Genomic DNA, 24,543 nt, shown 5'->3' on the forward strand with positions numbered 1-24,543 from the left:
TTATTTAAGAGGAAAAGTCCACCAGCTCTAGAGCTTTGTTCAAACTACAGATTGTACTGTTTTGTATGCCTGCACTGGAAGAGCATAGCAGAAGGTAATGTTCCTTTTGAAAGTTGTATTAGTTTTAGTTTCAGGAATGTCACAGTAAAACAGTGAATGTAAAAGGTAACATTGGGTTTTATTACTGAAAATAGTGTCCTAATTTGTTTACTCAGTGCAGGGCAACGAGCCCAGTGCATTCTGGGTCTTGTAGGTTTTCTACCTTTTGCTTGGTTCCTGTTCTTCCAAATATTTTCCCACAGTTTCTTTTTTTCTATGCTGCAATAACACCTGGTCCCAGATTTGCTTTGTGGCCGTTTGATAAAACACATAAAATTATAAAACTGCAATATGATCATAAATCTGAAATAGCTACAGATGTTAAAAATAGATATTGACTCAACCTAAAGGCCCATTTTATGTTGGTTGATATTGTCAAATTCTCGATTCAATTAGCACAAATCATGTTGGGAACCATGAACCTTAAGCTGCCAGGGCCCCTGGAGTTTCACATTTGTATACCTCTCTCATGTCTTTGTGGTAAATATGAGGCCCCAGCAAACTGCTGGTTAGCTTAGCATAAAGGCAGACAGCAGGGGAAACAGATAGCTTGGCTCTGTCCAAGTGTAATACAACATCCAGAAAAGTTTTTTGTACGGATTTAAGAAACAAGATATAGAGAGACAAGTCATTTTTTAATCACGTTTGAATTGTGCCATGAATTACACTAGATGTTTGTCAATTAAAACAGTAATTTAGCATGTCAAGAAAGTCGCATTTTGTCGTAAAACTGTTGAAGTATAGGACTGTGAAAATACCTGACTGTGCCTGTGTTTCGTACCAGGATGTAACTCACACCAACGGGTCTCGCTGGTTCTTTTGCTTCCCGGCAGATAAAATGGTCGCTGGATAAAACACATCAGGGAAGACAACGTTACATTTGCACGTGGAACTCAGACATACAAGACGAGAGATGTAGTTTACTGATCGGTTTCACACAAAACTAAATGATATGACAAATCTGACAAACTTTTTCGACTTTCTAAATTATATTTTAAATTGACAGAAGCTCTATGTATAATTCATGGAACAATTCAAACCAAATCAAAGAAATGTTTGTCTTTCGCCGTTTACTATCTTATTACATTTTTTTTCCAGAATAAGGTCCCATGGGGGACAGTGAAAGGGGAGGGACTTTGCCTCTCTATACATGTTAATTTGTGAGCTTTCAAGGTGGTGTTAGATCGATTTGGTTTACTTTAGGACAGAACCAGGCCTTGCTGTTCTTCCCTGCATTCACTAGCTGCTGTCTCCACTTCATACCTATGAGTGGTATGAATCTTCTCATCTAACTGTCTGCAAGAAAACAAATAAGTGCATTTCGCAAAAGGAATCCTTTAGTCATACAATTTTGAAACTATAGTTAGTTATAGATAGTCCTGTGCGGTTTTTAATTGGGCTGTTGTCTTAAGAGGGACCTTTTAACTCATTTTCTCCTTCAGACTGGTTTGTTATTTAGCTCTTATTGATCAATATATGGTCTTGGGTAAAGCATTGTTAAAATTATAGTATTGCTAAAAACAAAACAGATACTGTAGGAAATGAGCTTCTTTATTCAATCACAGTTACTGAAAAAGAAACTCCAACTATTTGCTTAAGTAGAAAACAGAGACTTGTACTCTCTCATTTCACTTAGCACATACAGTACGATGTCTCCACTGAGGTGGGACAGGGCCACACACAAATCTAACTAACAATACAAAAACATACATGTCTAATCCGTCACATCCTGCAAACACAACAATGACTCAAAATAATCTCTTAAAACATGCATTGGCAAACAGAACTGCATTTGAGAACTTCAGAAAAAAATATATCAGGGAAGTGAAAAACTGAGAAAAAACGATTTAAGATCTCAGGAAAAGGAAATCTTCATAGTGGCCAGCAGTCAAATAAAGAGGGCAATGTGATGTTTAGAGGATTGCTTCATAGCAACACATTCTCACTCCCAACTCGTCAACTACTGAAGCTTGGTCAGGACCACTTCACGAAAGTTTGAATCACACTGGGTACCCAGTAAGTGTCAGTTTTCAGCGTGAAGGGTAGTCCGATAGACTTCAACAAGTGGTTAACGTGGTGAATGCAAACAAAAGTACTTGGCTAGGAATAAAACTCATGGTTTGGGTTTAAATAAGTATGTAATGTATAAGTAAGTTAAAATAAGTCAACACTGACTTTTGGTTTCATGCAGGACACAAACAGTGGTCTCCTGGGAGAAAGTCCTGCATTTGTTTTACATATTCATTCATAAGGAGGACAACTAGACTTTTTGTCCCCCCACTTTTAGCTGTTATGGTAATTTAGAGGCAATTTATATTTCTTCTAACAGGTTGGACCTTTATCCAATCCTTTTCCACCATTGGGTAGCCAAATTCAAATAAAATCAAATTGATCCAACTTTCAGCCCGCGACAGCCTAGGTAGGCCTGCCACAGTTTCATAATGAACGGAACATATTTTTACACTTATCAAGGTTTGGGCCGGCATGGGGAGGATCCCCTCGCATGACCTTTCCCATGCTCTGGCTGACTCTCGCAGGGCGCATTTCCTCCTTTGGAAAGGCCCATGGGTGAAGGTCCTTCGCCAGGACCTCACCACTTCCCGGAACTGTGGACTTAGTGCTCGCACCCCATCTTGTTTACCATGCATGGTGGTTGTGATTTACTGTAGCAAAGAGTTCTTCAAAGATCTAGTTTCTTACAGGTTAGCATGCCCCCGTAACAAACTAGAGGATCTGAGGTGCACCCACCACAGTCTCACAAAATCCTGTGGGGAAACACAGTATTAGACCCTCAAAACTCAATAAGCTGCCACTGATGCTCAGTCATCTGACCTAGAGGGGTACGTGGAGCGCCGTAGTTGGACGCGTAGGGCCAATGAACAAGTTGCCATATTTGACGAGTTGGGAGTGAGAACACGCTGGCTATTAAGTCCAGGAAAAAGTACACAACATCTCCGTAACAATGGCACAATATCACACAATATGTTGGTGGCAGTGTTTCGTTTAACTTTCAATTCCATATACCATCTCTTGCTACAGCTCTTCTACCACAATCTAACACCTCCAATTCAAGTGTCTAAAAAAATCAACACATTTTTGCAGTCTAGCTACCAACAAGCAGCACTTCATTACAAACATAGTACAAAAAACAACTTCAACAGCCACCTTTGGATGTCGGTTGTTTCAATCTAAAATGCAACATTCTTCTTAACAGCTACAAAAACCTTTAAGGAAAGTAAAGAGAAACTCAGCTGGGAATTTCCTTTTAATTAATGGAGTTTCACACATGGTACGCAGCAACATACCTTGTTATCTTATTGAAACTGCCGTGTTATCCAACTGTCCAGCAGCAGCTGCTATACTAATTAATTATTAATTCACTATCCACAGAAATTATAATTATTACAGTTGTAATTAGTGCCAATTAGAGAAAAATAATTTATATATGCAGTAAATTATTTGTGGCTGGGCACTGTGGAAAATAAACACTTGTGTGCTGTTATATTTATGACATGTACGGGAACAATTTAAAGACAGCATTGTTTAAAAACAGGGTCTTTTTTGTCACAAACTCCATAAAATGAAATGACACGTCTCTTTGCTTTCAGGGTCAAAAACATTGATTACAGTGGCATTAATGAGAACTCTTGCTTGACACTTGTTTTACTCAAATCCTTCACAATGTCTTTAGAGACGAGTTTTACAACTGTATAAATCTTAGCAAACATTAGAAGTATGAGCAATCTAGAACAGGACAAAGTAATATGGCAAGAATGACGGAACAATGTTGCTTTGGTTTTGGCTAGGTTCTGCAAATAGCGGTGTATTAAACAACTGGTAGGTGAACTCAGCCACACAGGTATCACACACAGTCGACATTGGACAAGTCAGAGAAATTCCTGCTATTCTAAAATCTCTCTTGCTCTCCACAGAAAAGCTATATTGCATACTGTAAAAGGTAAAGAACCAGTGTTTCGACTAATACTAAAAAAACAAAAACATGTTATATATCATTTGCACATAAATAATTCTGCTGATTTGTTTTTCGGTAGAGACGTGGTTTAGCACTTTCTTTCTTTCATAGGTACAATAAACTTTCCATTCATTAAGGGCTGTTGCCGTTGAGTTCTGACCCTGTGGTTCAAGTCTTTTGCAGTTCGACTCTATGTTGTCTGTGCTGGCCAATGAACATTACTGTGCAAGAGCTCAGCAGCCTGCTCAAGGATTGTAAAAGTATGCCATATCACATTTGCCAACTCCCACTGGACAAACTGTAATCAAACACTCCACTGTTCCAATTTGATTGTCTGGAACAAGCATGACTCAACCTTTTGTGTAAAACTGCACCGCAACAAACTGGCAAGGTGTTTGCACTAGGTCCTGCACATAAGAACGTCTGCAAAAGGGCCCAAGAGGTTCTTGTTGAAGATACACCTGACCCACACCAGGTAGGTGGTGAAGGGCTTAATGTTCTCTGAAAACGTATAGTTCTGCTGAGGGAGGATATAAGGCATGTAGGTGTTCTCTCCCTGCTCCTGGATCCACACTTCGTACTTCACCTCTCTCACCTTCAAGTATTTCAGATTCCAAGGGATCTGCCAAGAGACTGTGAGTTTAGCCTCGTTGGTGGTTTGTACCGAGGTCTGACACTGGGGTTGTCTGACCCGGCCCGGGTGGACTGTACTGGCCGGCTTTGACTTCTTCACACTGGGCTTTGTCTTCATGCCCTCTTTAAGGGCTTCCAGGAAGGAAGGGATGTCCACCAAAGTGTCCTGGTAGATTCGGAAGAGCCACTCTGGGTTGCGGCAGCACAGGTGCCTGGGGACATCTCTGCTCGCCAGTATACGCTCCTGCTCCTCCTTCTCCAAGTGAGCGATGCCCCCTTGCTCCCAGGGTCTGTCTGGGTGGGTGATGGTGTTCTCCTCCTCAGTGTTCCTCCAGGAGATATAGTGAAGGTCCATTCCTGGAAGGGTGGCGAGGGTTTTATACGGGGTGTACTGCTCTGGGTTTACAGCAAAGGGGAACAGCTCCACCACAGCAGCTCCTCTGGGGAGGAAGAGTGAGGTAATGAGCTGAGCGCCATGCATACTGACCAACACGGAAGCGCCGCTGATCACCTGGACGATACTGGGGAAAGACTGTTCCTCTAGGGACACTGTGACCACTCTCATCTGGAACTCCTGGGCCAGTGCCATGATTAGCTCCGCCTCATTCAGAATCAGCCTTGTTGTTGAGCGACTGAACACGACAACGTAATCATCCTTTCTCTCCTTCTCATCTTCGGCACTCCCTCCCTCCTTCTCCACCTCCTCCACACTTGTTGTGATGTTCATTTTCTCCATCAGAGCCCTCGCAAACTGTCTGATCTCATTTCCTGAGACCAACATGTTGGCCTTGGGCCCCTGTGGTTGAACAAAACCGTACTGGTACCAGGTGGTCATCTTGGACAGGCCAACATAAGATTTAGTGAAACACATGAGCTTGCCAAAGTTCCTAAGCTGCTCTTTGAGCAGTGGCTGCTTGCTGCTGAGAAGTCGGTAGAGGTCAAAGTGTGGGCCTTCGCTCCAGCCCTCCATAAAAACCAAGCGTGCCTCATCATCTAAATCCGAATACTGTTTCATAGTGTAGAAGGCTGGGATCAGGTCATCATGGAACACGTGCATTAGATTGTCTGGATTAAACCGGTTTAGGATCAGAGTCACATCCGGTACGAACACAGGCTTAGGCATAAACTTTAAAGCAGCAGCCGGGAGCTCTAAAAAGTTGAAGTACTGGGTGTTGTGATCCTCTACTGACGACAAGTCCAACAGAGCAGGTTGGAAGCGCCTCGACCCCAGGTTTGGCAGCATGACAGAGGAATTGGAGTGGAAAAACACAAACTCCTCTGCCTCGGAGCAGTAGCAGAGGTAGTCAAAGCGGCAGACGCGGTCAGTGTGCATCTTGCCGGTGCAGACCATGCGGGTGCCGTGTTCCTGAAGGGCCTGCAGGGCGACATGGTAGTCGATGCGGGCCTGCGAGAGCTCCTGGGACTGCCGTGTCATGTGCAGCTCTTCCTCCAGCAGGGCGGCGTGCTCACTCAGCTTGGAATACTTCCAAAGCAGTGCTGCGACCACGGAGACCAGCAGCCCGTTAAGGAGCGCACCCACGCTCATCCTGCAGCCTGCCAGCGAAGCCCGCATCACTGCTGCCGCGGACCCACCTCCCGTCTCCAGCTGGCCTCCGACCTCAGTGGGAGGGGACGAGACATCCGCCACTGGACAACAACTTAGGAAAGGAAGAAAGAGGAGGCAGAAGAGGGGTGACCACAGATGGAAAGGGGAAGGATAGAGCAGAGTAGGTAAGGAGAAGGCAAGGACGAGAAAAGAAGAAATGACAAAAGGTTAAGAACAAACTAATCATAAATCAAATCTAAAAAAAAATAAACAAAAAGTCATGATTACTGCAAGTAATTACCTGATTAACAGTGCAATTGACAGCAAAGAGCGCTGATATAATTAACAAATCAATAGTCAAGCCTATAATCCTGAAGTGCTCTTGTCACATAGACGAAACAATGCAGCAGTGCATGAGAGCAGGTTTCAGCTCTCACCTTTGGGAATAGTGGTTGTTTACCTTGGTGAACAAATGAGACATTTTCCTAACCTTACATCCCCTGTCACCCTCCCTGGATATGTCAAGACAAATTACACTGTGAGGAGGCACAGGGAAAAGAACAAGGGCATTGCTCTCAACTCAGCTCATCTGCATACTGAGGGAACAAGCGAGTCATTGAGGGACTCTAAATCAAACCGGAAACAGTTAACTGCCAACAGCTGCCTGCAAACACGAGGCAAGTGGCATGCTAAACACCCGTCTGAGGGCCAGCTTAACCAACCTGCAGAAAGTAATTACTTTGACATTTCCGATACCTGAATTTGCACATCGGCCGATACCGAGTACTGATCCGATACAAGTGGGTTAAAGACAGATAAAGTTAAAGACTTCATAATTCCATCTATTCTAGATTCTATGATTTCAACACGGATCTGTTGTTCAGTGTAGCATTATCAGGGAGAAAATAGGGTGCACAGGAGTGTTAAACTACAGATGTTTGGTATTAGTTTTGCACATGTGCAGTACCGATCGGGCAGGACATACGGATCGGGTAGAGAGTGACACATGTTGTTGTTTCTGTTTAGCGTAAAGTAGTTGATAAATTATATGATAACGTGATATCAGATAGGTGCAGGCTCCAGCGTTTTAGGCATTTCCGATACTGGTATTGGTATCAGGAAAAACTCTAATATCCACACCTAAGAGGAGAGAAAGGGACAACCTCAAGTCCGTACTTTGGTATGATATCCAATACGTGACGAAATGAGATTCAGAGAGCGACTCTTTCCCTCTCTGAAGCTGGCCTTATGGCAGAGTAAACTAAATCAGGTCAAAAGTAAACCAAGACAGGTGTCTAGGTGACACACATAGACATGAACAACAGGCTGACGCAAGCTTAAACCGGCAACACGTCGACCAGCTCGTTTTCATCAGTATGGCTTGGGTAAGTAGTATTCTATAACTCACTCAACTGACTTTTTCCTAATGCTCCCTTTTATCGTGTAAACTGTTTCCCAGTTACTGTCCAACTAGATTTACTCTTGCTTTATTTGCCCCCCAGTTGTCGCGTTCTTCCCCTTCTTTTTCTCTTTCCGCTCCTCCTCCAGTTTTGTTGCGTGCTGCTGACTCTGTTCTGCAGGAGCAGAGTGGAGTCCCTGGGCGATTTCTAACATCCCAACAAGTACAATACGTCACTGGCAACAGGGTCACTCTTTGTGATGAAACGCAGCAAATGCACACAGGCACAATATGCCCAATTCATAATGCAGTCGATTGAAAAGACACAATCTTAAAGCACATTAAAAGATAGGAAGTCTTACTGCTGAACACTGGAATATCCAACTACCGATTGTCTACTTTAGGTTGAAAACATTGTGACGGTTATCAAATCCTGCACTTTACATCTCAAGTGACATTTTCGTCATGAAGGTCACGGAGACTGCCAGGAAAAGATTTGTCGACTCTTCCACTAAAAATCACATACTGAGCCGGAGAAAGCTCTGCGTTATTTCCCTTGACAAAATGTCATGGACAGTGGATGTGAATATACTGCAGTGTCGCCTTGATGCTGACTCGGCAGCCGAAATAAGGTGAAAGGAAGTGTGAAGAGGAGGCTGCTAGTGAGGCTGACATTAGGCAGGCTTTCCTGCACGCTCCTTCTCGTTCACGAGGACACAATGGCAGCATGAGGCTCACGGCGCCGGCAGTGCACGGCAGGCTCCCGCAGGGACGTGCGCCGATGCCCTCTGCAATTTGCCCTCCCTGAGCCGAGCAACCGAAAGCCTCTAAAATGTCAAAAGCTCCCGCAAGACGCTCATTTGCATCGGCACGTTACAAACGAGAGACCTGTTCTCCAGTTCTAGTTTGGGTTATTCAAAACGAGCCGAAGGAAGCTTAAAAAACGAGAGCGCTTCCCTGAATCTGCTGTCTGTGTAGCAATTTAAAGTGACCTTGAAAACAAGCAGCATCCCATTGGCAGTGTGAGGGAGCGAGCCGAGGCACTGCCCGGGAAGAAAACATTTTCAAATTAGGAAAAGGTCACAGCAGTTCCAAATATAATCAAATGTTAGATGAGATCCATCTCCTGAGCGACGCTAACACTGGGGAGCGGTCTCATATCCATATTCTATTTCAGTGAGTGTGTGTGTGTGTGTGTGTGTGTGTGTGCGCTATTAAGTAAGCCACTGCTTCTGTGTCTATATCCCTCCAGTCTTATGCCTCCTCCATCGGAACGAGGCAAACTCCCCTCTGAGGAGGCACCAACTGCCGGTATTCTCATGAGATTGCTGCTACAGGTTCGTCTCTTCTTATTATCACCATCCAGACAACTGTGGTTCCACACAAGTTACTTCAAAACCCAACCGAATCAAACAGAACTTCATTGTTGTACCAAACTTTTTTTCACTGCAGAGCAATATGGTTGAAATCAATAACCTGATATTTAGAGATGCAACAATCGGAATTTTCTCGGCTGATTACTAATTTTTTTTTTTAAGTCTGACCTGACAATTTCAATTTACTTTCTAAGAATTATGATTGATTGCAAGGCTCAGGGCCTACCACCGTCCCGAATAAAATAATTTCAAACGTTAGTGAAAACTCTTACAAATTTTAGATATGATCCTTTTAATTTTTTTAAATTTTATTGTCATCTTGTGATTATTTGCAAAAAACACACAATTCAAATGATAAGGAGATAAATGATTGTATTTCTATTCAAACGTTATTGTGTGCTGCTGTGTGCCAACGTACTATCATGTGGCACATGTCTGTAAATATTAAACGGGAATATGTACACAGTCGAGGCGGATGGGGAAAGTTCAATGATTTAATGCGACTGCCGTCAAAAACTGCGCAGCAACGACGACAACCGACAAACCGACAACGACGATGAACCAACAAAGGAGCCGAGGAGATGGATAGGTCTGGGGGCTGAAGAACGGAGCCGGGGACCTCAAGCGAGACGGCCTAAGGTCAGGGCAGAGGCGGAACAGGAAACCCAGTCAGTAATGTGCTGCAGGTAATGCGTCTCATCCCCCCAAAAAATACAATGATACTTTTAATTTTGATGGCAACCGTTGTCACTCATAGCAACGGGATCAAATCTCTCAGTTCTGCAATGAAAGTGTCCCTCAGCAGCTTAGCGAAGAGTTCCTGTGAGAAGTCTATGACATAACTTTTCAATTCCCCATCTGCAAGAAAATGCCTCAATCCAAAAACCTGAGGGTGCCAAACAGTAATCAGCCCCCAGCTGAGATTTAGCGAAGACCGTACAGCGAACTAAAAATGTAATTTCTGTTCACTGCATGTTTTAGGGTTACAATATAGTTCTGCAGCCGTAGATAGTTTTTACACTCCTACAAAAAAGGAGCTCTGTAGAGCTGCAGAATTGCCTACAATCACTTAACATCAATGTAAAACACACTGTAGAGCTTTAAAGGTATCGATGATTAAAGCACTAAAATCTTAAGCTTAAAGATTTGCTCTTCTGCACTACAATAAATATCTCAAGTCAGGATCCAGATCTGCTATTTCTGAAGACACAGAACAGCAACGGCTGTGTGAGCCAGTAACACAGGGCCCTGTTAGCCTAGTTACATCAACATTTGACTTTGTACTGACTATCATCTTCAAACAGGCAACTCATTACAATAGATTTAACTAAATTAAAATTAAATTTTTGCCCTAGTTTTGACACAATTTTTTTTAAACATTCAAACTAAAATTCGGAAGCAGAGCTGCATACCGTCGTGCTCACACACTGGTTAATTGGAGGACCGCCATGGGCTGCCAGGCAAGTTCGAAAACACACCTTTTTTTTTTTTCTCTCTTTTTTTCTACATCACCACTTGGATTTCTCTGCCCGCTAAACCTCGAAGGCAGTCCGCCTACACGTAGAACACTTTGCATGAAATAGCATACATGCAGTACTGTACATGCAGCAATGTAGAAAACTTCTGAGTTGGACATAAAAGTGCATCCGTCTGGAGCCTTGACCCCAAAGTAAAATGAGTGTGATACAGGTCTTTTTGGTCTGAAATGTAAAACTGATGAAAACCACACAGATGGATTCATGAAGTCTGGCAAATGGATTCTCGAAATATGCCAAAACAGGTCAGCTATGAAGTCAATGACCTTGTCCTCTGAATAAAACCTACCTCGTATTGGTTTGAAACCGAGTTACAGGCTGACACAATTGCATCAATGGACCAATACTGAAAGAATATTGCTTTCATTAGACATCTGCTCCTGACAGCCAAGTCTGTCCTGCATCCACTTCCACATCACCGCGGAAACCAGTGCAGCCTAGTTGTCCTTACTCAAGAGCAGACCGAGCACTGTTGCTTTTAAGCAAACACAAACCTATAGCAAAACTCAATCTTGATAACTCTGCTGGGCTCATTAAATCCTCCGCGGATGCAAGGACATACTATACTGTATGTCCTTGTGTCTATAAATGAACCACCGTCCTCCAGTCATTATTGTCAGAGCAGTGCATGCCAACACTTGAACCTGCTTTCAGATACGGTAGCAAATGTTTAACGCTGCCACCGCCGTTGTGCGACCCTGTTCGTTTTTTTTTTATAGGTCTTGAGCAAAGGACTGTCAAAGCATTGTGAGATGCGAGCCAGCAACCATAAACTGTGTAAAATATAGCCATCGTGAAGCTCAAAGTTGGCCATCTTGGCAGTGGCGACACCTGACGCTTAACTCTAAACATGGGAGAAGAGGTGGATCGTCGGTGGAGCCGAGGCCCCGGGTGAAGCCACAAAGGAGACGGCAAGCGACTTGAGACGGTACTCACCTGTCACTCAAAGCTGCAATGCCCTCAATTATGCATGGCTTTAAGCCTTGATATAATTTAAACAGATGAGTTGTATAAAAATTCACCCCATGTACAGTTGTCGTGAACAGAGAATTTACCTGAAACCACAACTGTTTTCTTGTACCAGGCTGTAAACATGGTTATTTTGGCTGTAAAGTTTGACATTTTAATATGGGGGTCCATGGGGACTGACTACCGTTTTTGAAACTTCCGCCTTGGCTTCATTCCTAAGCACCGGAGGTTGACGCTTGCTAGAAATACATAAAAAAAGAGAAGGGTTGAAAATATTTGACTTTATGTAAAAACTAAGACAAATCGGCCTGTAAGCTCCGTAGTGATTTGCCAAAAAACTGACAAAGAAAAAGGAATGCAGAAGCGGAAGTTCAGAAAGTTGATTAAGTTTAGTCTTTGCCAGGTGCGGATACCAAAACCCTTTTCCTACCAAAATTAGTGCATATATGCAGGTTGTCTGGTGTTTCCCGTTTGGTTTCACAAACACGTCACGTTCTTTTTTAAAAAATCCTTTACTTATTCATTCTTGCTTCAAACTTGGTGGCGAATGATTTGGAAGCACGTTCGAGCACTGCTTGGACGGAGACGGACCAAAACGGCGGAGTCCATTCATTGCGAGTAGCGCTGCCTTCGAGGCTGGCTCTGAAGCTCCAGCTTCCCCAATGTTACTGGTTAGCATATCCAGTTTGCTCTGGAGACGATAAGCGGCCCAGTGATGTGGTGGATGGTGGGTAGACTGGAGACTCTAATGCATTTTAATGAGACTCCTGGAAAGCTGAGAGGGCTGTGGGAGGGAGGAGTGGCGGCGGTAGCTCCTGTGCAGTGGCAGCTCATTCGGGTGCCCTGGTGTTCAATCACTCCTTGCAACTCACCGTTGTTCCCCTTTGGAGTTAATCTTCCCTCCTTCTCTGCATTTCTTCCCTTTTCAAATCAAGGAGCGCCCTGACATGCCTCTTCAAAAGAGGAATCTTTTTTAAAACAGTGATGTTGACCGCATCACTTTTTTTTCTCTTTCCTCCCTCCACCTGCTTTTCTTCCCTTCAGCCGCTTGATTGCTGATCTCCTCTGGACCGCGGTGAGGCGTCCATATTCGTTTGTGGTCTGTATTCCTGGACCAAATGTGGTCTGTCAGGTTGGATCAGGAGGCTCGGAGCTCAGTGTGGCACTAGGGGAGAATTAATGGCCCGGCAGCCATAATCTGGCTGTACAAAGACAAGTCTCATACCCTTTCCCTCACTTTGCATCTTTTTCTCAAACATGTTTGGACAGACAGGCACACACACACACACACACACACACACACACACACACACACACACACACACACACACACATTACATAAAAGCAGCGCAAGGCCATCCGGTCTATTGGTTGAAAATAGCCTAGCTGGCTTCATGACTGGCAGTGAGTGTCAGAAAATTCCCCTGGACACACGGCATGTCTGTCTACTCGCCTTTTCAAAACCGAGGCCGATTACTCGCCTGATTGATGGCCTGCTACTAAATAACGTCACCGTCCTTGTCTATATCGTCTGCTAACAGCGCCCCACGATGCCTTGTGAATTACAGCAGATAGGAGGCCGAGACTGTGCCCACATTGTGCTCAGTCTTCACCCAAGGGAAAGAAGAAAAAGCAGAGGCTGCTGTGGACAATCTGTGTGTGTTTTGTGTGAGACCGACAAAGGGAAACAACGTGAGAAGGACATCCTCTATGGCACTTCTGGTCTGGCCTCTGGACAAGAGGCAGTATTCCAGAAGGAGACAGAAATAGAATACAGAGTTCTGGATGGACGCTTGAAGATTTCTGCAAGTGCTCAAGCTCTTGAGTCGCTGCTCCTGTATATATTTTGGAAACTTTGGGTAAGCTGAGAATTCAGAAAGATTTCCATCTGGTTCAAATTTGCATAGGACACGGAAATTTGACATGCGACAAATGCAGCGCTTCCGGCTGGCTACCGCAAGGCCTAAAACGTGCATGCACAGAAACACTTGCCTCACTGTTGGTCTTTAATGAAAGATACAGCCGACCCTCGAGGCCAGGTGGATGTGGAAAGCATAATTTGGTTTTACAGATACTGAGGTAATCTGGAGCTGGGTACAAGGTTGAATAAATGACTACTAAGGTTGTTCCCAAGACACCACAAACCCAAGAAAGTACCCCAGGCTAATATAAAGGGCTTGAAGTCAACGGACAGGCAAGTTCTAATGGAAGTTTTGAAACTAGAACCAACGCTTTTCTTGTCAGTTAACCCAGTGGCAGTCTGCCCTTTGGTGGCTTTAGGCAGAAAATGGAAATACTCCAAATGTTGTGTGCATCGATTAATACGCGTTCACCTGAAACTGATCAATTTAGTATCTTTGGAAGTTTCGGGAACAAACTGGATAACCACAATGAATTACCACAAAATATCATTGCCACATTTACAGGTGAATCAGAATAGAACGTTTCGTTATCTGGATAAAGCTTCTGGCAATTGTGTTCTCCTTGTTCCTGACACCTCAGGGAGGGCCAAATGAAACATTGAGCCAGTAAGAAACCTGAACCTTTAGACCAGTGATTTTCAACCGGTGTGCACACCAGTGTGCCGTGAGAGATCGTCAGGTGTGCCGTGGGAAAATGTCCAATTTCACTTAATCAGTTGCTGCAAATAATTTGCCATTGTTGAGCATCTGAGCCTGCAAAATAGTGGCTGGCTAAGTAATAAATACTCTTCCATGCCAGTGGGTGGCAGTAGGTAGCGCAATAATGACCTTGTTCATTTAAGACAGTAGAATTAAATCAGTAAGGCCGAGATCCTCTTTGTGGCACTGGCACCTCAGTGGCTAGTCTGTGGCAAGTGTCAGTCAGACGTCAGTCAGGCGTCAGGACTGTGGCACCTCAGTGACTAGTCTGTGGCACCTTGCGGCACCTGAGCGGCAACTCAGCGGCAAGCGTCAGTCAGATGTCACAACAGCGGCACTCGTTCGGCACCCGTCATGAAGCTGCCGGACTGAGTGGGTGGAGCCACATTTCCTGAGAACACCCATTGTTGTTACGACAGGTCAGCTGCCGTAAATCAGTTTTATGATTTTAGTTGAGTCACCTGAGCCACCCGTTCTCTGTATACGTCCATAACCACGTTGTTTTGTTTCTCATTCATTTTATTTAAGTATGATTTTGCTGGTTTTGCAACAAAAGGGAACATAATACACTCTTTCCTAAATCTTTATAAATTTACTAATTATTTCATTTACCACAATTTGATAAAGTAATGAAAATAAAGCATCCGTTTTATTATCATTTAAAAGTATATATATATATATATATATATATATATATATATATATATATATATATATATATATGTATTTATATATATGTATGTATATGTAAAACGTTTTAAAATAAAAACCCATATACAGAATACAAGTCTGAAAATAGCTTCACTCTTCCTCTGCTTATATGTAGGTGCCACAAGCTGCCAGTGACAACAGTTGTCACAGGAGTGCCACTAGGCGTCAGACGATTGCCACTACTAGTCAGAGGAGTGCCGCTAGTAGTCAGAGGAGTGCCGCCAGACGCCGCTAATAGTCGGAGGAGTGCCGCTAGACGCCGCTAATAGTCGGAGGAGTGCCGCTAGACGTCAGAGGAGTGCCGCTAGACGCCGCTAATAGTCGGAGGAGTGCCGCTAGACGTCAGAGGAGTGCCGCTAGGCGCCAGAGGAGTGCCGCTAGACGTCAGAGGAGTGCCGCTAGGCGCCAGAGGAGTGCCGCTAGGCGCCAGAGGAGTGCCGCTAGGCGCCAGAGGAGTGCGGCGCCAGAGGAGTGCCACTAGGCGTCAGATGATTGTCGCTAGTAGTCAGAGGAGTGTGCCCCCATGGACTGTGTACGTTTTGATAGTCAGTTTTATCGTTTATTTGTTTTTTCTTTTGAAGAGCGACTGCTATTTATTCTTTCACCGTTTTGTGCTGTTGCTTGAGTGAACGCAGAGCTGTAAAAGAAGACGCAGATTAAAAGTGTTTACCATCTCTACCACTAGATGGCAGTATAAGTGTATTTAAACCATAGATTTGTTATATTTACCTGTCTTTCTTAATTGTCTAGGTTATTGATACAGATGTAATAAATGCAGGTTATTTCATCTGTTATTTGATGTTGATGGTTAATTTGCAACCTAGTTGTATACATCATGTATTTACTTGTTATTTTTATGTAATAGAAGAGTGAGCATGTGTAGTTCATGAAGCAATAAATAATGACAATTGAAAAATAAAGAGACGTTTGGTTCATTCTTTTCAAACACTAAGCCTAATTTACCTACGTCATTGATTTAATTGTCACACTTGAATCCTGAATTGACTGGTGAAACAGAAGAGGTTTTAAAGGCCAATATGAGAAGATATAATGTTGGTCAAATACTGTGGTCCAAATACAATTACTTCAGCTTTGTTGCCATTGAAATATAGAAAGTTTGACTCTAAAATATATAAAAAAAAGTATTATGTTCCCTTTTGTTGCAAAACCAGCAAAATCATACTTAAATAAAATGAATGAGAAACACAACAACGTGGTTACGGACGTATACAGAGAACGGGTGGCTCAGGTGACTCAACTAAAATCATAAAACTGATTTACGGCAGCTGACCTGTCGTAACAAGAATGGGTGTTCTCAGGAAATGTGGCTCCGCCCACTCAGTCCGGCAGCTTCATGACGGGTGCCGAACGAGTGCCGCTGTTGTGACATCTGACTAACGCTTGCCGCTGTGTTGCCGCTCAGGTGCCGCAAGGTGCCGCAAGGTGCCACAGACTAGCCACTGAGGTGCCAGTGCCACAAAGAGGATCTCGCTGTCTCTCAATTAAATGACGCGTGGGAGAGGTTGCGGTGACAAGAGGAACAGCGATGGGCCCTGAACAACATTGTAACCCAGATGAAAAGCCTAGTAAGGATCAACAAATTGAGAGACTTGTCATTAAATTGTCAGCATATACCAGACATGTTAAACTCAAATATTCCCACCCTCGGTACAATTATATCCGGCCCGCGAGAATCATATGTCTATCATAACTGGCCCGCCACACCACAGAGCTCCGGGACGAAAAGTGGCGATGTGAGCTGGCCTTTTTGTGCGACATAACAAAGCATCTCACTGCGCTAAACCTCCAGCTTCAGGGACGGGGACATATGATCACAGACATGTGTGATGCAGTGAGAGCTTTCCAAGCCAAGCTGCGTCTGTGGGAGACTCAGATGCAGCAAGGAAACTTGGGTCTCCGCCGCTCCCGACTGCGCATTTTGCTGATAAACTGGGCACAGAGTTCAGTCTGCGATTTGCCGACTTTGCAGCTCAGAAATTTAAATTTGAACTGCTCAACACTCCGTTTGCAGTTGACGTAGAAAGAGCACCTGTGCACATCCAAATGGAGATGATAGACCTCCAGTATAATGACACTCTCAAGGCAAAGTTTGACTCTGTGGGCGCTGCACAGTTTCCAAGCTTCATCCCCGAAACGATGCCTCAACTCGGCCTACTGTACATGCTGCTCAAATGCTCTACATGTTTGGACGCACATACCTGTGTGAGCAGATATTTTCTGTGATGAAGATGAACAAAAACCCACATAGGTCATTTCACTAACCCTAACCTTCACATTCATTTTGAGGGTTTCCACTAGGGCTGCAACTAACGATTATTTTAATAATCGATTAATCTGTCGATTATTTTTTCAATTAATCGATGAATCGGCGGGGAAAAGGCGAGTGAAAAAAAACGTGTCCTTAGTCTTGCAAACTATACCACCCCTGCTTTACTACCGTTATTAACGAGCTAACGCTAATTGTCATGCTTGTCAAGTTGGATAACGAGTAAACAGCAGCACCAGGAGAGCTACTGGAGGGACGTTACGTTCCTCACTTCAAAACGGAACAACAGTAGGATTCTGTAGTGACTAACCTGCTGTTGAACTCCCTTCCTCCTCATCAAGGACTCCAACATGTTTACGTTTTAGATGCTGAATCATCACCGTGGTGCTCCCGTGTCGTGCCATGTCGCTTTTGCATATCTTGCAATTAACACACTTTTTCGATGTATTTAGTGTGAAATGCTCCCACACCTTGGATGACTTAGGTCGTACTGATTTCTCTGCCTCCGCCGTGTGTTTCAGAACAACGTCACGGGTCTCTCCGATGGTCTTTCCTCTACCTCCGCTCTGCTCCGCGCTCAACTCAACTTTTTTTTTTATATACTCAAACATCTCCGCGACTTATTGAGTGCCGTAATAATAGCGCGACACAACGAATCGATAATGAAATTTGTTGCCAACGCTTTTAATAATCGATTTTAATCGATTTTATCGATTCGATGTTGCAGCCCTAGTTTCCGCACCACAGAACCTAACCCCAGATATTAATGAACTGTCAGTCAAGAGAAGATGCCAGACATCTGGCTCTGATACGTATGCATAAAAGAATGTAGCCTACCTAAACATGTATTCTTCTTGCACTTTGTCCAATATCCCTTCTATCCTGTTTATTAAATGTTGACCCTATTTGGCCCTCAACGTAGTTCCAATTTTTTATTTTGGCCCTCTCTGTGATTGAGTTTGACACGCCTGGCATACGCCTGCTGTATTATGCTTAAAGGTGTCATTTTACAACTTTTTTGGTTGTTGGTGTGCCGCGGGATCTTTTTAATATAAAAAATGTGCCGCGGCTCAGAAAAGGTTGAAAAACACTGCTTTAGACGCTGCCTAAAAGCTTGCAAACCATTTCACTGGATCATTACTTTCAAAAACACTCTAAATTAAAGCTGCAAGCAGCATTGATCGGGCCCTCGAATCTTCACGCACGTCAAGGGTACTGGCAGGACTCTGGGTGGGCCATGGATTTCCAGTGTTTCCCCTACCATTATATTAGGGGGGCGCCCCGCCCCCCAAACGGCACCCTCCGCCCTTGAAGGTTGAGTTAATTTTGTTTATTTTCTATATAGCGCCAGATCACAACAGAAGTCATGGAGAGAGCGCGTTGGAAAATATGTTGTGTCAACCAGCTGAAAAGCAGACAACAATATCTGCGTTTCTTAAACGCTCCCATGTGGTGAAGATGGCAACACTTGCTCTCCTGCGAGTAGCAGCGAGCTTCTATGGGTCCAAGTACAGAAAAGAGCCTAAGTGCTGCCCCCCCCCACAAGCAGCTAAAGTCCAGTCACCACCGGATGACAGGTTTTGACCCAGCTTGGCTGTAAAAAGCTGTAAACCTAGGGGAAGCACTGATTTCTGTGACCATCATACACTGCGTGCACGAGTTAAAGGGTATTTCCTGTCGACAATGGCGTTGCCATGTCATTTTGCATGACAAATGTTTGAGTGTACCTCCGTAACATAACAGACTTTCAAAGTAAATGCAGGTCTCAAAACCGACTGTTTGTTTGTGCAGGCAGCTCTGACAATCACTGCTGAGAGACTCAAAGCTGGAAGACTTGAGGAAAAATAGGAGAGTGTATAGTTCCATGTGGGAAAAAAAACATCTTTTTGTAAAGAAATAAGTTGAAGCCAAAAAGGTGATTTTTGGTTTAGGGCATACTTCCAAGAGGATCTTTTGTACGTCCCATCAAGTTACACATACCTACAAAATTCCATACAGCTAGGTGAAACCCAATGTTGGGGCTACTTAAAAGGGGGCTCTATCAAGCCAATTTTTCATACACTAGACACCCCAATCAGACTGCAATTTTCGCCACAACTGCCCTGCGTGCCAAATTTCAAAATCTTACCAGTATCCCAAGCACCTCCCTTTTGCGATGAAACACGTACGGTAATAATAAACATTAGAAGAACAATAGGTCCTCTGCTCCGACTACTTATTATAGCTGACATAATTCATAACTGACATGGGTTTGGCTTTCTTTGAAAAACTGATATTTTTTTGGAAGAGCCTCGACTAGTTTTAAAGGTAGTCTGCATGGACCTCATGCTGCGTAGGAGACAGTCCCGGATAGTTCTCATGGACAAGCTTAGAAAAGGGGATGTGCACCGGTCTGAATTGGAGGTGGGGAAGTTAACTGGACATACATTTGCCAAACTGTCCATGTCATCCTTGAATTTCTTTTCCTTGTTAAGTCAAAATATACAATTTGAAAAGATGCGACTTGGGATGAGGACTGGGCATCCGGCTAGCTTACTCCAGTGAAAGAGCAGAGTGCAGCCGCTTCCCACAGCTTCTATGGGAACCACGCTGTGGATGAGACGGTCCCCAAACGAGGCATATAGACGGCCAACACACCAAAGCACTCACGTGTGCATGTACCAACCAAAATGTAGAGAAAAATTAAACAAAGAAAAGTGGAACTGGGACATCAGTTTCAAATGCGGAAAACAAAACAAAAAGTCACAAGTCGCATTGTCAACTTTTAAGTAGAACAGAATGACAACAGCCACTAAACACTTTTAGAAATCTTGCTGCAATGTATTTGTCTGTCACACAGGACTGAAGATTTGAGGTACATGCACATCACCTCCTTCACAAGCCTCTTGAGCTATGATCGCCAAAATTGACCTTCTACAGCGTAAATCTCTGCAGAGACGTTTATGTGCACCTCTGCAGAGGTACATTAACCCTAATGCATTATCTGTTTTCTAACCAAGTACTAACAAAGTGTGTGAGCGCATCCGCTGTGACACATTTGAAAAGTCATGCAAGTCTGCTCAGCAGTTAGGGCATGTGGAAATACATGAGCATCAGAAGAGACTGCAAGCGTATTTTCACCATGAAAACAGTGATCCAAACGCTTCGTTTTCTGCACAAGTCAGCGTTTCAGTTGTGTGAACGGCTTTTGAATTATTTCCAAAGACAAGAGTAGAAATTAGGGCTACACAATTAATCGAAAAACGCAACATGGCCTCCTGCAATTTTCAAATCGCAGGAGGCACAATATTTATTAAAGGGCAAAATGAGTGTCAAAATACCATATTGTGGTGCAGCAGAGATGTCCTGGCCTACATATGATGTTCTGCAGACAAAAGAAAACATCTCTGTTTGGTACAAAACTGAGCCAGTGCCTGTCAATCAATATGCTGAATCCAGAGAATTCCATACAGCAAAATACAGATGCAATGTGCAACAACCTGCAAAACATATTCAATTTTGTTCGATTTTAAATAAACCACATCAGTATAAACTGAAATATTGTGAATTTGGCAGATGTTCCATAACTGTAGATCTTAGATGAATCAGAGATCCATCTGAAGAATACAACAAACTCCAGAGACATGAAACAGCATCTTGTCTGGGAGGTGATGGACCATAAATATCACACAAGCAGCATTGTGTTGTATTGTTTTTTTTACATTTTCACAGCACTGGTGGCATGCTGGAACAGAGAAGAAGAACTAAAGATAAACCCCTCAGCCTGTTTCCCCAAACTGCTCAGTTACAATGAGAGCTATTCTTCTTCCATATGTGCCCCTAAACCTTACCATTACATGTTACTGATGCACACTAGGGAGCTGGGTACAGATGCACCGAGGCAGATGCATCCACTGCAACTCAATTTTCTCCTCTTATTATTTGTGTATAGGAGTTTAACCACATTGGTAAAAGCAAAGATCCACAGACTACAGAGAAGTTGCAACATTATCAAATTGAGGATGGGGTCATCGTGGGATAAGCGATGGATTGCTTCTTTTAAAAAAAAAAAAATAGAACTGTTCATATCAATGACTTTTACCTTATATGATCACTGACTAGAGGTCAGCTTTAACACCATCAGCACAAAAACACATTGTATGGTGGTTACATGCTAAGTTATAGCTTGGTGGAAGGGAGGAACCAACCCAACTTTTTCAATCCTAATACCGGTTCCGATATGTGGGCTTTGGGTATCGGCTGATATCGAGTACTTATCTGAATCCGATTGAGTTTATTGCCAAAAATTACCGTTACAAGATTATATTTGAACACATTAAGATAATGTTACAATTTTCCTTCACCCAATACAAATTTTTACTGAATAGAGCCTGAACACATCATGTAACTCTGTTAAAGTTAGCTGTTTTTTAGCCTAGCAGGTCTGTACTGCATGCCGGCTGCTAACAGCTAACATTAACTAGCTCTTCTGCCGATTTCAACCTGGATTTGTTGTTCACGATGTAGCATTATCAGGGAGAAAATAGGGTGTAGTACTAGTTTGCACATGGGTAGCGAGTGACACGCGTTGTTGTTGTTCTTGTGTAGCATATATGATATTATAACGCAATATCGGATGGACGCCCAGACTCACGTACTTGCCGATACCCAATCCATTTCAGGCTCTGTCGGAGGCATTTCCGATTCTGGAATCGGTATCAGGAGCAGCTCTAGTGACAGGGATCATTCTTTAATGTGTGAGGTAGCATCAGACTTGACAGAAACATTTCTTTCACTAACTTTGTAAAACAAAATGAAACAAATAATTACAAAGATATAAATGTATTGAAGTGTCATTCATTGTTGAAATTAAAAAAAATAATAATAATTGTACAACAGAAACAAACAAAAGTCTTAAAAATGAACAGAAATTACAATTCCAGTTTAAACATAGCATTTAATTGGAGAGAGCGACCCCATTGCCACAGATACCCAATCCAGCTACTTGAGTCAGTAATGGACCGGTACCGGTATCGGTATCTGCGCATCCCTCGTAGGTAGGTTCTACGTATAAAATTAGAAAACAATGTATTCATATCCATTCAAAATAGATGTGTGGACACTATGAATACAGGTTCCTCCTGGCTGCACTCACATAAATGAATTAATATCATCAATTCCATTTCGGCGTTTGTTTTTTTTAGAAGTGAATAATATTAACGGCACTAAATACTTCTACGGCTATTTGCATGTATTATATACTTCATTTGGTATATCTACACACACACACACACACACACACACACACACACACACACACACACACACACACACACACACACACACACACATCTATGAGCGTATCTTTAACTATAACTGTGCATCAGCTGAAGCTCCTCTCTTGCGCGGTAGTAGCGGGACACGCTCATTTGTGAGCCATCGAACACCTGCAAAAGGCAGTTCGGCTAACAGCATTGTGTCGATACAAACGGTGACACAAAACGAGCCATTATCTGCACAACGGTTCTTACCTTCGGTCTCAGTGAAAAAAAATGCTTTTTGTCTTTGAAGTCAGTTGAGGGGCTAGCTCAGTGCCTCCCCGCAGAGACGACTCGTGAGCACAAGACGCGTGGAATGAAAAAGAAGAACGGAGGCGGACACCGGCGCTACGAGTCCAAAAACACCGCGGCGCCGTTCGGTCCTTCGCTTTTCCGAGGTGTTGTTTACAAGCTAGCCTAGCTGTCAGAGAGGCAGAGAGAGACGGGCAGAGCAGCTGCCTGGATACCGACTCCACTCTGCTGCGTCCAGTCTCCGCCTACCGCCGAAAGGGAAGTCCCGCGCTCAAATATCGCGATGACACACGGGCCTCTGTAATTGTCACATGTGGGCCACTGGTAATTATTGCATGCTGTGCATATTGATCTGCTGCAAGGGGGAAAGATCCTTTAATTTGGCAAAAACATCGTTTTTTCTTGCACTGGTCAATTTAGAAATGTTGGTCTGTTTTGCTTCCATAACATGTCTTCTTTCAGACTACGAAAAAACATCCAAAATGATTATATTCAAAAACCTAATTCCATAAGATATTTACAACAAATACCTTATTTACCTGTTGTGTCTTCAAAATGTATGTCATTTTACAATACATTTAAATGCTGTTTTCTCAAAATGATTTAAAAAAAGAAATCAGACTCAGAAATCTCCACTTTAGTGGCACTCACACACAACCAAACATTACAGTTTCACTCCTATCTATATTCTGAAAGTCATTACAGAAGGGTTTATTCATATATCATTCAAAGCCTGATTTATACAACATTGTATCACTAAAAACATGAATGAATGAATTAAACAGATTTTTTTTTAGATATTTAGATATTTCCGATATTCCCTCTGTAAAAACCTTTGACTCCTTATTTGTCAACAAAATGAAACAATCATTTTGAGCCTGGATTAATCCAATAGTCAGATATCTATTCTGGAAATGAATGCAAATTAGCACATATTTGATAAGAGTATTTTCATCTCCATCCTGGTTAGCAAAGCTCATAAACGGCTGTATTTCTTAAGGAAACTTATGGAGGCAAAATTCCTGTGCTAAGTTAAGTTTTAAGATATTAAAAGACAATACCCACCCAGCCACAACCTGTTCACCCTGTTGTTCACCTGTACCACCAGATTCAGAGCAGCTTCTTACCTCTGGCTGTGTGACTCCTAAATTCATCCTCCAACCTCCACCATATAATGTAGGTTTTTTTTTCTTATGTAGCAAAATAAGACAACAACTGTGTTTTTTCACAGTATTTTCAAATATGACATATAGGCTTGTTATTCAAAAATAATTGTCTAATCAACTCGGGAAATTTCATGGTGATATCTATTAGTTACATTTTCTCCCCTATTAACTTGTGTCACCCCTTATCTCATGTAAAAAATAAAAAATTGTCCTTTACAATTATTTGTAAGTAAGCGTTTGTATTACCAGCAAAATAGGCTATACTTAAAAGTATAGCAAACCCAAGGAAGGTCTCTGCAGGCTTGGCATGTTTGCAGAGTGCAATATGAAATTAAATGAGAAAGCGAAAGCGACTGCCTATCTGGACGTAGGCTGATTGACCTTAATAAGCGGAGGGCGAGTTGGAGGAGCAAGGAGCGGGGGATATGGATGTCGAGAATTTTGAATTTAGAAGCAGAGGGCAACCTCAGAGAAGAAAAAGAAAAAAAATATTAAGTGGATTCATCGAGTTAATGCGAGAGTGAACAGGAGAAAGAAAACCTGCATGGGTGGAATGAAGATTCGGGGGTCTGATAGACAGGGCTGGATGTGGAGCTTTGTCTGTAGAGGCCCACTGTGGGAAGATAGGTTCAGAAGGAAGAGGGAGAAGTTAAACTGATCGATATATAAAACAATCCAG

The 24,543-nt window shown here is 43.0% G+C and overlaps 1 protein-coding gene across 1 annotated transcript; it reads right to left on the reverse strand.

Annotated features, from left to right (window-relative positions):
- Positions 1–1,631: 1,631 nt before the first annotated feature.
- pomgnt2 (protein O-linked mannose N-acetylglucosaminyltransferase 2 (beta 1,4-)) lies at positions 1,632–22,900 on the reverse strand. The gene is made up of 2 exons (XM_068736218.1): positions 22,660–22,900; positions 1,632–6,363 (listed from the first exon to the last, which is right to left on the reverse strand). Exon 2 carries the CDS (start codon positions 6,276–6,278, stop codon positions 4,473–4,475), a length of 1,806 nt encoding a protein of 601 aa, XP_068592319.1. The 5' UTR covers positions 6,279–6,363; positions 22,660–22,900; the 3' UTR covers positions 1,632–4,472.
- Between the last annotated feature and the right edge of the window lie 1,643 nt (positions 22,901–24,543).

Source organism: Cebidichthys violaceus, unplaced genomic scaffold, assembly GCF_023349555.1.
Source record: "Cebidichthys violaceus isolate CVI_PGR_0920_01 unplaced genomic scaffold, fCebVio1.0.p SCAF_7, whole genome shotgun sequence".
In the NCBI taxonomy this organism is placed as follows: domain Eukaryota; kingdom Metazoa; phylum Chordata; class Actinopteri; order Perciformes; family Stichaeidae; genus Cebidichthys; species Cebidichthys violaceus.

What these genes read in the sequence shown, in the direction of transcription:
- pomgnt2 (XM_068736218.1), bottom strand. Translation starts at nt 6,278, where the DNA reads ATGCGGGCTTCGCTGGCAGGCTGCAGGATGAGCGTGGGTGCGCTCCTT.